Source organism: Mercenaria mercenaria, chromosome 17, assembly GCF_021730395.1.
Source record: "Mercenaria mercenaria strain notata chromosome 17, MADL_Memer_1, whole genome shotgun sequence".
Lineage (NCBI taxonomy): Eukaryota > Metazoa > Mollusca > Bivalvia > Venerida > Veneridae > Mercenaria > Mercenaria mercenaria.
Genome location: NC_069377.1, coordinates 7,917,431 through 7,932,825, shown reverse-complemented (window position 1 = coordinate 7,932,825; position 15,395 = coordinate 7,917,431). Strand labels below are relative to the sequence as shown.

The following is a 15,395-nucleotide window of genomic DNA, read 5'->3' as shown; positions in this document are numbered from 1 at the left end:
ACTAAGTCCTACGTAGGAGATACTAAGTCCTACGTAGGAGATAGTAAGTCGTACGTAAGACAAATTTAAATCTCTCTGCTGGCACCAGGACGCTTCCATACGATAATGCTTTGTAAGCTAGCACTATATGGATTGATTTCAAATACCTAGCGCGCTGTCATTAGACGGCTCTTTGTTTTAGAATTTTCAAAAGATATATATTAGTCTTTATTTAAATAAAAAAATCTAAAATATATATTAATGATACTTGATTTTTTGCAACAGTCAAGTTATATTTGTGACAGCTATATTGTTAAATAACTTTATTTAATGTTTGATTATTAGTATTTATTCGCGGGATAAGGTTATATAGGTACGAAATAATGTCAGAAAAAACTAAAGTTAAAAAATGCGTTTAACATTAATTAATGTTTCTAGTGCACTGGCGATAACTTTGACATTTTACAACCCACCTAATATAATTGCCATTACTTCCCTTATATATCTAGATAACGTGGTATTTATAGATATTTACGTCGAAATAAGTACAAAAATCAGAACGGAGGGAGGAGACAGATCAAAGTTTCTTTCTCACCTGTTTAAGTGAAAACGATATTGATGTTCTGGAATATTAAATTTTTACTTATAACCAAACAATAAACTTACAGGAGTATAAGGTAAACGATTGTTTTCTTTTTAAACATCATTATTTTTGTGCATGCTATCAACTAAAAAGGACAAATACTTAAAAGGAATATACCATATTCTTAATTGTTCCTTTATAAAAGAAATTGCATCAGGAACATAAAATAACAAGAACCTGAAGTAAACAAAACCACAAATATAATTCCTTAGATGTGTCTTTATGCACCCAGAAACAGCAAGTTTTTGCCGTAAATCCGGGATCAGACGGGGTTACGTGTTCAATCTGGAGACTGTAAATTGAATCTGACCCGAGCGTCTTTTTTGTACTTCGGTTCGGAGATATGTGTTTAGGGTGATCGACACCACGAACTTAATGAGTGAGTGAGTTGGGTTTTACGGTGAATCGACACAAAATGGTCATATATCGCCGAGCACAAAATTAAACATGTGATTGAATCATGTCATGGAAAAGCCAGGATTCGCTTAAAGCTATTTCCGGGGTCATTTCAAATATGATGTTGATTGTTGCAGTTAAAATTTAATTACAACCACACCACATTGATAATTAGAAAATTAAAAGATAATCAGTAAACCAAACTATTGCAAAGCAATCCTTCTTTTTAGGAGTTAAACACACATCAAGAAATACAGTTTTTATCTGTTTAGCATACTAATTATGATACTGATAATAAAATCTGTAAAAAGATCCTTTGGAAGCTTAGAACGCAAGCCAAAAATAGCAGACTCGGTTTGATTGAGTCTGTTCATGAGAAGTAATGAAGTGAGCAACAACCCCTCACACCCCCTATCACCTGCTTAAGCGGAACTCTATTAAACAACTATTGAAGTAGTGTACTAATTATGATATTGTTAAGTACTATTAAGTAAAGTGTTAATTAAACCTATAGATTGGTACGCCCGTCCGCTTAGGGAGAGCGCAGATCTACGGGTCGAAGGGTCGCGAGTTTGATCCCCGGGCGGGTCGATGTTCTCCCTGACGAATTGATAAGATACATAATCTGTAATTATTCGTCTTCCACCTTTGATTCATGTAGGAAAGTTGCGAAGAATATGGTTGTACTGGTACAGAATTCAGGAACACTGGTTAGACTACCAGCCCGCCGTTACATATTTGAAATACTGTTGTCAAACGGCGTTAAGGAAAGAGTTTCAAATAACCTTTCAGCTTCCTACTCAATCCTGTATGGTTTTTTGATATATATACATGTTGTAAATGAATTGTGATTAATAAAATATTGTTTAAACGGCGTTAAACTCAAACAAACAAACAGATAGGCAATGAGTTTCCTATATCTCGAATTTTGCCTGCAAAGTATTCACTTAACAATGAAAACTTCTCCTTAAAACAATATGGCCGTCAAAACTAAGGTTTTCTACTCTAAGAGACATTTTTAAGATTACCAAGAGAACAAGCTTTCTAAACAGTCTACAATATTCTTAAATAACTAAACGATGACTGTGAAATTTCAGCCTGTAAAATATAAAGAGACTTTTATGAAATCTCTTTCATTCGCCAGCTCTAGGCATAGAAGAATTTGATTAGCAAAGTACTACAAAATCATACGTTTTCAAACCACGTATAAATGTTAAGCCATACACACTGGCACCAGACCAGAATGAAAATGTCCCGGTACATGTTATACCCTACCCCTAGGTATTCTATGAGAACCATGGTCATGAACGGGAAAATGTACTAACCCATTTCAATCGTAAATTTCTGATCTAAAACGGGCAATACTCGGTGATTGGGTACCAAGCATATTGAAAAAAATGTAATTTATCTTCCATCGTGCACCAGTCACGTTCTATCAAAATTTCATATTGCAGAGATACTACACATATTTTATGCATTCGTTAACGTTAGAGCAAAAAAAACTTGCTTGAACTTCCCTCATTAACATCTGGTCTAGAGGTCGCAGCAGTGTGCAAATGATAGGCAAACTTTAAACAAACGAAATTAGAATGCAAAATATTCACAGTTTAACAATAAAATTCGAAATGATGAATGAAATTCATCTTAATATATATGATTTTGAATTTGAAGTAATACATTGGTATACATCTGTACTGTTTATTTAATTCATATTGCATATTTATGCCTGCAAAGTGTTTATTTTATGATAAAGTTATTTTTCTATTTCATAATTTCAGTAATGGCAGTGTCGGGACGTAAATTGTCAGATATCCACGGCTCAGCTTCACTAGGTTCTGCAGAGGACTTTGACAACAGCTGTGAACCTTGCCTTTTCGTTGGTCAGCATGTAGGAGCTCATGGATTTTGTGTGGAATGCCAGGAATATCTATGCAAAAATTGCTTTGAATGTCACAAGAAGACAAAAGCCACACGGAATCACCAGCTTCTTGATAAAGACAACGTTGGTAAACATGCTACTACCAGTAAAGATTCCGATGAATGCACAGAAAAATGTTCTGTGCATAAAAAGGAAATAATTAAATTCTTCTGTCACACACACAAAGCGCTTGGCTGTAATGACTGCGTCATCTTGGATCACAGGACATGTAACATTGACTACATACCTGACAAATGTGCAGATATAGGGGACAGCGAGGAATATATGGATATCATGAAGAAATTAAAAGAAAAAATGAAAGAAGCAGAAGATGTTTTGAAGAAAGCTGAAGTGAGAGATAAAGATATAGATAAATGCCATGCTGGTATTATCAAGGAAATCCTCAACTTCAGGAAGGAAATAAATGAACGCCTAGATCAACTACAGCAAAATATTCAGAAAGATGCTGACAAAAAGAAATCCGACGATAAAAAAATAATTCAGAAAGTAGTTGATGAATGTGCCAATATTTCTACTGAAGTCAAGAAATTGCAGTCAAGTCTACAAGCTAATAAAAACGCACGGCAAAACGGGCAACTTTACATCAATATTAAACGAGCTGAATGCAAAATAAATGCATATGCAGTAAAGAAGGCAGATGAACATTTAGCAAAGTCAGATATGCAATACTCATTTGAACGAAATGCTGATCTTGAAAAAATGTTGTCTAAACGCGACACATTTGGGAAGTTAAATCTCTCTTCTAGTCTGGTCGTTCCAACGAAGAAGAAAATATATAAAGAAAAATATACCTTAACATATAAAGAAGATATAGATATAAGAACAAAGTCAGATAAGTCTAACTGCAGTATCACAGGATGTGCTGTCTTGTCCTCTAACAAACTGGTGCTGGCTGATAAAAATAACAGGAAGCTTAAAGTTGTAGACATCCGGAGTAAAGCTGTCTTTGAAGAGAAAGTACTTAATTCTCAACCATGGGGCATTGCCGTAATGCCTCGGGATCATATTGCAATAACAAATCCAGATGAGAGAGCGATATATTTAATGTCAACATCCGGTCAGTTGTCAGAAGTCAAGAAGATTCCAGTAAAAGGCAGATGTATGGGTATAACTTATCATCAAGATCATCTCTGTGTTGTTTGCCAGGGCCCTTACAGTGTACTGGTATTGGATACACAAGGTAATGTCCAGAACACAATCTCCCTGAATAATGACATATTTAATAACCCACAACATATTGTGGTAAGTGAGGATTCCAGACATATCTATATCAGTGACAATGGTAGCCACCACTGTATAGTCAGTATAACATTACAAGGTGATGTATCAGCTGTATACAAACACAAGGAACTTAGTGCACCACAGGGAATGGTGATGTTAGATGATGGATCATTGCTGGTGTGCTGCTGGTATGGCACCATTCATCATATATCAGGAGACTTGAAGCAAGGTCAGATAATGATAGATGGTCTATCTTACCCACGGTCTATATGCTACAGTCATCATCATGATGAAGTCTATATTGGCTGCCTGGGTGATCAGCTGAAAGTGTATAGTATAAAATGAACTACATAAACAGCATAATAAACATTAAATTCCATGTAAACTGTTATCACCTTTCAATTTGGTTTATCAAGAAAACGTTCATGTTAACTTCTAAAAAGAAAAAAAAATGTGGCCAATTTACAAAATGACATTGTAAAAAAGAAACACATATATACCTTATAGATAGGATGATTTAGTTTTATTATATTTATATGTATATTATTTAATTTCTTGCAGCCTATAATGATATATTTAGTATTCAAAGAATGTAATCAAAATAATAAATGTGATTTATTGATTTCTGATATGCAAAACAATCGAACATATATCTGGTTAATCCTCACGTATGTATTATTTGTACGTGTATTTCTTCCTTACATGTTGGACCCTTATTTAGCATTTTCCTCTTCCTCTTCTAAAAATGAAATATTTCCAAAATTTGCAAAATGTTGTTTATGTTGTTGTTAAACTATGATGACTTTTGGAATAAAATGTCTGTAACAATAACACACGTTGCATTTAGTGAATTACTTTATTTAGAAAGAGCTTAAATAAACATATATCCGTGGTGGAGGTTGAGAAAAACAGAGAACAAATTCAATGCGTTTTATGGATGTTTGGCCGATGAAGATTAAAACGGAGCGGTCAAAGTTTTTTTTATTTTCAAATATAGTTTTTTTAATCAATTCTTACTAAGCAAATGAAATAAACAGGGGGTATTCACGACATATTTTATATAAATTTACATTTCACCTTTAGTGTGAAATTTTTAAGTGTGAAACTGAATGTCAATTTTTTAACGACATTCCTTATTGCTTTTCAGTCTTACAAGACAGTACTAGAAACGCATATTTTGCAGCAAATTAGAGATGAATAACAATAAACACTTGGTTTCCTAGTGGTTAAATTGCGTTCAAGACAAAAATATAATTCATAATTAATTATTTTAAAAGTAGACAAAACACCAAATAGAATGTGCTGCGTTTATATTATGTAATGTATAACTATAACGAGACATTTTGATTTGCAATTATCGTGTTTAACATTTTAATTGCTTTTCAACCTGAGTATTGTTAATGAATAAAATCCCGAGTGTTTCAGTCCATAAATAGGTTCTATATGAATCTTGATTAGATGATAAATGAGTGAGATAATGTCCTGTCACACCCTATATAGCTCCCCGGGGAGTTGTATTCGAAACACGTTTTCGTATATAGCTCCTTGAGGCAGAGGAGCTGTATACGAACGCAAGCATGTACAAACCCGAATATGAAAAATCAAAACACTATAACAGTACTGTTCGAGTAATACAAAACATGATTATCTGGCAGAGTATCATTTGGATATACAATTTCCCACACCACTTTGGACACAGGTGGGGATTTATAAATTTGATTTCTCGAGTCATTCGTACGTATGAGCTAGAGAGCGAGAGTGCGTAGGTACATAGTTCCGAAAACGGATACAATTAGACCAAGAATCACCAACCTGTACAAGAAAAATAATAACTGACAAATTAAGTTAGGAACATGGGTTTAAAGTTTTGTATTTTGTCGGACTTGACGAAATATGGTAGTTGCCCAAAAGTCCAAAAACTGTCCAGAAATGTTGACTGGCAAACGAAAGTTGTTTAGTACCAGTTTTAACAAGGGGTCTATATACGGAGAATATATCTCCGCAGGAGCTATATACGAAATGGTACCCCGAATATAGCTCTATCCAGTGGACTAATATGGAAGTAATTAAAGTGTTACACAACACACAGGATTTGTTACACCATGCACTAATGTGCTAAACCATGTACGGACGTGTTATACCATGTACGGACATGCTACACCATGCACTAACATGCTACACCATGCAATAACGTGCTACACATACACTGTGCAACACCACGCACTAACGTGCTACACCATACACTAACGTGCTACAACACGCACTAACGTGCTACACCATGCACTAACGTGATACACATGCACTTACGTGCAGCATCACGCACTAACGTGATACACCATACACTTACGTGCTACAACACGCACTAACGTGTTACACCATGCACTAACGTGCTACACACGCACTAATGTGCTACACATACACTGACGTGCAACACCACGCACTAACGTGATACACATGCACTGATGTGATACACCACGCACTAACGTGCTACACATACACTGACGTGCAACACCACGCACTAACGTGCTACACCATGCACTAACGTGCTACGAATACACTGACATGCAACACCACGCACTAACTTGCTACACATACACTGACGTGCTACACCACGCACTAACGTGCTACACATGCACTAACGTGCTACACCACGCACTAACGTGCTACACCATGCACTAACATGCTACACATGCACTAACGTGCTACACCACGCACTAACGTGCTACACCATGCACTAACATGCTACACATACACTGACATGCAACACCACGCACTAACGTGCTACACATACACTGACGTGCTAAATCAGGCACTAACGTGCTACACATGCACTGACGTGATACACCACGCACTTACGGGCTATGCCATGCACAAACGTGCTACATCATGTATTAACGTGTTACAAATGCACTGACGTGCTACACCATGCACTAACGAGCTACAACATGCACTTACGTGCTACACCACGCACTGACGTGCTAAACTAAACACTTACGTGTTACACCACGCTCTAACGTGCTACACATTCACTAACGTGCTAGTATGCACCAACCAGCTGCAGCCCTCTCCTACCCCCCCCCCCCCCCCCCCTCAAATAAAAAACAAACAAAAAACACACACACACACAAAAATAATAAATAACTTTAGCCAAACAACAAGGATTACTCGAGAGACACCACAATGTGTGCACGAGCGAACTTCTAGGCCCTGTAAGATCGTATTTCTAAATTTTGTTGTACGCAGTAACAGGGGAGGCTTAAAATACGTTCACTTTAACACATTTAATGGTAAAAGATTTTCTAAGATTATCAGTTTTAATGAATTTCGAATAGCTAGAAAATACATGCAACTCTAAAGCTAGAATTTCTGCTGGGCTTCACATAGCCACTAGCGGATTCAGGGACCCCCCCCCCCACCCACTAAAATCGCCAGAGCATAGGTATTTTGCCTTTTATTCTGTGTGAAAAGGTTCAAAATATGCATTTTTTCTTGCTCGCTACGCTCGCGTACGTAATTTGTCTTTTATTCTGGGTGAAAAATATTTTTTCTCGCTCGCTACGTTCGCATATACAATTTTTCTTTTGTTCGGGGTAAAAAATGTGCAATTTTTCTGGCTCGCTATGCTCAAATGCGTAACTTGTTTTCTGTTCTGGTGTAAAAGTATAAAATATGCATTTTTCTCTCTACGCTTGCATAGGGAAGTTGTCTTATGTTCTGGGTTAAAACATTGTAATTTTTTCTCGCTCGCTTCGCTCACACACTGAAAATATAACAAAGTTTGCATGAGCTCCTATAATGCCATTTCTATGTTAAATGACCCCGGTTAACAACTCCCAATAAAATCCTCATAAACCGGGCTAAGAAATTCCTAGATACTTACTCAAGAATAAGTCTGATAAGGCATAAAACATACACTTATGATATTTAGCATGTTAGATCTATTTGTGTTTATTTTGTCATAAAACCTGTCCTTTTTCAATGCCAAATAAATTACCTCAGAACGCTCAGAATGTACCAGATGGATCCATATTTTTCAAAACTTTCCGGAGGAGCATGCCCCTGGACCCCTCTATAGTTACCCTACTACAAATATTTTACGCCCCCTCTAACACCAAATCTTGGATCCGCCCCTGATAGTGACTGAGTAAGTAGAATACAGAACATTGTCCACTCAAAATTGTACCTGCGGGTATAATTTTATACCCGCAGGCACACATTTTATACCCGTGAATTTAATTATATACCTGCATGTACAATTTTTATACCCGCGGGTACATTTTCAATATATACCTGCAGGTATAATTTTATAACAACCTGTGGTATCTGGAAACTTTCGACCCAAATGGTTTGCCATACATGTCAATATATTTTCAAATTATGAACTATGTTTCCGTATAAAGTGTATTGACTGGACTGAATGTAGAACTCAGTTAAGCGTGCATTTGCTGACATAAGTAGACCTATAATGACATTTAGCAATTTCGGCGTTCTTCGGATAAAACATGTGCACATGTCTGTCCGTAAAAGAACGGAAAGTGCCGAAATCGCATTAAGAGAATACACAATAGGCCGTTTACAATCACGGGTCCACAACAGTGATATACAAAGTGTTCGTCAATACTGTCTCAAGTTGAGCTGCTTCAACATGTTTTAATGTGACAAAAGTGTTGCATACCCTTTAAATGCACATTTCAAAAGTATATGTTGATTAAAAGTTTAATGCACTTCAGATTTTGAAACTGATATAATTTAAATAGCGGCGACGGATACGGCGACCGAATGACAGTTTCAAACATATGTGCAACAACCGACTTAAGGACTATGCTATTTTGACATTGTAAAATTCCTATGTAAAACTGCGATTGTCGTAATAATACGAGAAATGCACGGGGACCAAAGAGAAACTAATAACAATGAAAAAATGTATCTCCGACTAAATTATAAAGTATCAAAAACACACAAAAGCATGTCCCAGCAGTGTACTAGAAAAAATGCATAGACATTTTCGGTGCAAGTATTTGGTACCATAAGTCTGTAATATTTGTACAAAATAAAAATTTATCAATCAAGGATATGTCAGTGTAAATGAGCTGAGCGTTAGTTTTCCAAGAATTTGTCGTTAAACTCTGTTACACAAATCACACGTGCACCACTTTTTTACAAAAATATGTCCGCCATGTTTTCTTCAGTGAAAGAAATAAAAGTAGTCTTTTACCTTGGATTTTCTTATTGTATAGAACGATTCACTTTCTAATCTAAATAAAGCATCACTTTTTTATAACATCCCACTGTCCGATCTTTCTGATCACTTGACGATCACTCACAGTTATACAATAAATCCAACGTGTCATCAAAATTATCACTTTACACGGCTTCATGGACATCACAGCCTGCTAACATTAATTTTTGTAATCATGCGCCAACCAAACAAATGATGAAAGATCTGGACTTTTTCAAAAATATGTTTTATTTTCTGTAATTTACCGATATTCTAACCTTTAAACAACCGAATTGTATGCACAGAAATGACGAAGACTTTATGCAATATAGCTTTTAGTTTAAATTTTGGACCTAGCTTTTTCCCAGCCCAACAACAGACATGCCTATATGTCACAAACCCGGCTTGTCCTCGAATTCAATGTCAAAGGTTACTAGAACATAAATACAATAAATAAACAACCGCTTACTATATTTTTGTAAGTCCTGTAAGATGAAACGGCTCATGTTTATAATTCATATACATCCGTATCGGGAACATTGACAAGCACAGTTCGATCTTTTCCTCAAACATGAAAACAGTAACTTTTATTCCTTTGTTTACATTTCAAACATGACGATTAACATATACGTTCAAGAACGTAAATTCCGTGCTTTCCGACCCACATGGTGTGTAAACTTTTGAAATTAAAAGTATGGTGTATTCGGCAAACCATTTGTAATTTCTGACGGTAAATATCATTGAGAGTATCATTTAATAAATATGTTCACGAAATTTAATTGAATATTTAAGTTTAATACTTTCTTAATAATAAAAAAACGTGATGGTCATGGTCGCTGGCTTCGAATTCCCCGCACATTACCTATCGACGTGGGATGGAACCCTAACTTGATGTGTAAAACTGTTCGCGTAAGGAAGCCATCCAGCTGAGGTTAGTGTCTCGATCTAGGTACTAGTCTGAGCCACAATAAATGTCTGGAGGGACACTTAGAGTATTTCCCCACCAACAAAACCTGAGAAAAGTTCATTGTGTCGTTTCGGTGGTACTCTCATCATACAAAATAAACATTGTTCCCGTTTTTATTTGTTTGTTTATATTTTTGTACAAATGAATATGCAAAAGGGTATTTGTTTGAGTGTAATGTGAAAATATATTATTACAATTACATATCAACAGTGAACGCCACATGCATTATATTTTCACGAGGGGTTAATGCTTTGATCTTACATGTAAAACAAACATATTCCTAGTGTACAAAAGGTAAAGGTAAAGGTCTTGTTTATTATAGTGCCACCTCTATTGAAAGGGCCAGCCAATTTGGCTTATGAGACACCGTTATTGTGCTTTCCAATTACCTCCCAACTCCTACCACTAATGCCAGACGCCATGTGGATAAAGTCGGTAACCATTCATTCAGGTCGCAGCTCAAGTACCGGCCTTATCGGATCGAATCTCATGGCAAACACCCCCATTTATACGCATATGAGTATGTACTCGTGAAATTATATGTTAAGTGTAAGAAGTATGTGAATAGTGTAAGAAGTATGTATTCACAGTGCAAATCATCCATGCTAAATAATACGCACTATATGTTTGCTTTCTCACTGTCTAACATGTCCGAAATGATTTATTCGATTTTTATGATAGAGTTCTAATTTAATTTTCACCTTAAATTAAAGCAAACGTGTTCAATATAATTTTAAACTTAAGCTTTGAAGATTAGTAGGTTGTAGCAGTCTGTAGATTAAGGGTATTTTACTACCTTCTGTAGTCAGTTATTTATTGAAAAATGCATTTTAACCAAAGTGGAAAATATCAGGTACTTGAAAATGCAGCTTTCTAAAAGGTCAGTAAGTTCTCGATGTCATTTGTCAGACATACCTTGTAAATAAATAATATTATAACATAATTCTGATATTTCTTTTGTTGCACTTTGTGGACTTATGTCTGAGCAGTACAGTCCCTGTAAATGCGCACTACGTAAGCGTTCAGGCCCTTCTCGCACACCATACATATACTTCGGACTTCTTTAATGTGTAAAGGCATGTGCACAAAAATGACAACTTTTGCCAACACCTGGTATGTTGTAATGTGTTTTTTTAGAAAAGTAATAAATGGAAATAGAAAAATAACTCTTAGCTCATTTACAAGAATAGTTCAGCTTTATTATGTATGTTATAGCTTTTCGCAGTTATGCATGATGACATAGAATACTTACCCCGAAAATTGTGACACGAACATACTGATAACTTTTCCCACTTTAGTCTTTTTATTAAAGTAAGAGTTCAGCACTTCGTGGTTTTAATGTATTGTCACATTGGAAAAAAGTTTGTTTTACAGTAACTTCGAAATTCCTCAGAAATCATACCATTACCCCACCCACCTAATTCATAATTTCAAGAAACCACAGGGTTAGAGATGCATGGGTCGCAAACATATAATTAATTGATTCCAGTGAAGTCTGCTGGCATTATGATAGCTCTAGAACTGTTTGAATATGGATAAAATAATAAAGCAGATGCGTATTTGTTGCACAAAAGGCTAATTACGACGCCAAACTGTTTATGAATACATGTGATGTACACCCTATTCTTGTAGATAATCTGATAGGATTTGCGGATAGCCTGGAATTTTCAAGAAACATATATCCTAATAGAAATGGTGCCCTAACCACTCGTCATTAATGAATGGTATTTTACATGCACAGAACGCAGTTGCAGATGTTTTGTGTTTGAAAGGGCTTTCAATTTCGGTTGAAAGTGTGGGACATTTACATGTCACAAAACCGCTATATATCGCAATTACTGTTAAATGTCGCAAGGTTGGCGATACATGTCACAATTTCATGATCATCTGCCGCTGTATGCCGCAACATCAACGCTAAAGGACGCACTGCATATTCAAAACTATGTATTTACAAGTCATTGTGTATTTTTTTTTTTTTTTAATTTCATTTTATGCAATAAACTTGAATCTTCTTTGCCTGAAATAATGTACAGAGAGTCACATAGGATCTGATCTCCGCCATTAAAGCTTGATCGCCTTGCGACCTTAACTGTAAAATTCCAACAAAGAAATGCTATCCTTGTCCTGTTAGTAGGAAATCATTCTTTGTTACATTTGTTTGTTTGTTTTGGGTTTATCACCATTTTTCAACAATATTTCAGTCATGTAACAGCGGGCGGTTAACCTAACAAGTGTTCCTGGATTCTGTACCAGTACAAACCTGTTCTCCGCAAGTAACTGCCAACTTCCCTACATGAATCAGAGGTGGAGAACTAATGATTTCAAACACAATGTCGTTTATCAAATAGTCACGGAGAACATACGCCCCGCCCGAGGATCGAACTCGCGACCCAGCGATCCGTAGACCGACGCTCTACTTACTGAGCTAAGCGGACGAGTTCGTTTGTTACAGCTACACAGTACAAAACACAAAATCACTGTTTAAGTTAAATGGCTGCTGGCGTATGATCAGTGACACGAACAGGTTTGTCTTTCATGTGTGTATAAGTATAGGATAGACAACGAGTGTCGTTGTCTACGGGATATATACAACGAGCAAAGCGAGTTGTATATATCCCGTAGACAACGGCACGAGTTGTCTATCCGACTTAGACCACGTGACATAAAAACTGCAATTATTGAAAATTGTCCCACGCGTTCTATAGAAATTAGGATTAACGGTTTTTATAAGAGTGATATTATCTTTGTACCGTTAGCGCTTTTTGTCAGTAGGGCATATGAAAGAATGCAGGTTATTTTGTATAAATTCAGTTTTACTCAAATACCGGATTTATTAAAACTTGACGTTCATTAACACGTTTGAGTCATTTGCAATCGCAAATGCAAAACAGTTAAATATCGATTTCTTAAAAATACTCAAAATTGAACTGCTGAACAATTCGTTTTTGTGAGGAGTTTGCAAGTTGGCGAAAGACGATGACAGATACCTGGTAGTGACACTAATTATGGTTATATTCATTTTTTGTTCTTATAAAAACAGGAACCAGTGTCGGTGGTAATTAATTAATTAATTTATTTTGTTTATCAGGGTATAGTTAGTGCGTAGATGCTCGTAGGACTACGAACACGTTTTACTATATCGTGCCTTTCTTGTAAGAATGATGTAGTTCCACTTTCTGACATGGCCCAGTTGTTTAAAACTTTAACAGGCTGTTAGTTTAGCTTAGTTTAGTTTATACTAATTTGTTTTAGCTCGATTGTGATGAAAGCTTCAAGCGTATTGGAACCACTCCCGAATCCGCTTCCTGGGAAAACCAGTACAAGGGTCATGTGAGAAGTCATGGTCGTGACCCCAATGGGGCTCGAACCCACGACCCCTGCATTAAGCTGTTAAACTAACCGCCTGTTAAATTTCTATTCAAGATACTTGTATTGGTGGGTGGGAAACACTAGTATAATGTTTTAATTTTACTGTATTTAATGATGATTTATTGTTTATAATCCTTAACAAGCACATTTATTTTTCTAAGTTTTCTAAAATGTCGAAATGTACTAACAAAGTTTATCGACCGTTAGCTCAATCGCCTGTTAAAAGTTTCGAACAACTGGATCTAGTTGTTTGCAAATGTAAGGATCGTGCTGACATGTCTATTTTTTATAACAAGGGAACATAAAAAATACAACTGTTGGAAACGTTTCAGTGAGTGTGTAAATTACGTATTTACCCAGTTGGTTCTACACTACAAATATGGAGTTTCTTGTAATTCAATTTGATTTTTATATGTGTAGTTATTCCAGTCTTGTATTTCAGTCATGTGAACCCTTTTATTGATATCCAATAACATGGGGTCATTTTTACGATATTAATATTTAGACGTTGTCAACTGAATTTACCTCCAAGTCAATCTTTTTTTTTATCTGTTTTATCTTTTTTATATGTTGGTTTTCTCATGGCACGGCTCAATTATATATTAAATTCTAGTTTTGTGACACCTACATAAAAGTAATGTGGAATGTTTAGTCCACACGATCGAAAAAGATTTTGTGCGATTGAAATAAGATGTCATGCACTCAATATAAGATGTCGAGCGATCAAGATAAGATTCCGTGCGCTCGAGATAAGATGTCGTGCTCTCGAGACTATGTGTCATGCTCTCGAGATAAGATGTCGTGCGCTTCAGATAATATGTCGTGCGCTCAATATAGTATGTCATGCGCTCGGGATAATTTTTTCTTGCATACCCGACGGGGATTTCCGGTATTTTTTACCGGTGCTGGAAAAATCCATCTTACACCCCGGGGTGTAAGATGACTCTCGTGCTTTAAATGACGTATTACGAACTACATATATGTAGAAGATTTATGTATTTATTTATACTTTATTTCGAAAAACGGAATAAAAATCCAATACCTAGAAATAGTTCTAAAAAGAAAGCCTTTCGACTGATTTTATTTTTATTATTATATCTTGATATCGGTATGCAAGAAAAAGATTCTGTCACTGGTTATAGGTGCAGATGGGAATATCCGGCTCTCGGGTAACTGTTTAGGCGGTAACTCGGTAGGAACCTCGTTACCGCCTAAACAGTTACCCTCGAGGCCGGAAATTCCCATCTGCACCTATAACCAGTGAAAGAATCTTATAATCTTTAAAATATTAACTTTTATCTTTGATGGTCCTACGTTGATCACTTGAATTTCAGAGCTAAAATTCCCGTCTACTAGAGGCAATTGTCTGTTCAAATCAAAAGTGTTGTGCTCTGGAAACGATATGTCAAATATGTAAAAAAAAGAAGTGTGAAATCAGTTGCAATTAAATTTTCATTGATTGAACAGAACATACATTTGATACCTGATGTCTTTTACATAATATATCGTCATACATTCATACTAATACATATATATAAATACAATGTAGTCTCGTGATTATTGATCATGGATGTCATGTTCAATTAATAACTGCGGTTAGTTATTTATTCTGAATTTGAACAAGCTATTTAAACAAGATATTCAAAGTATCCCATTTATAAAT

At 35.8% G+C, this 15,395-nt stretch overlaps 1 protein-coding gene across 1 annotated transcript; it reads left to right on the top strand.

Annotated features, from left to right (window-relative positions):
* Positions 1–532: 532 nt before the first annotated feature.
* Positions 533–5,160, top strand: LOC128550261 (uncharacterized). Its single transcript, XM_053528930.1, has 2 exons — positions 533–656; positions 2,797–5,160. Exon 2 carries the CDS (start codon positions 2,799–2,801, stop codon positions 4,521–4,523), a length of 1,725 nt encoding a protein of 574 aa, XP_053384905.1. The 5' UTR covers positions 533–656; positions 2,797–2,798; the 3' UTR covers positions 4,524–5,160.
* The last annotated feature ends 10,235 nt before the right edge of the window (positions 5,161–15,395 follow it).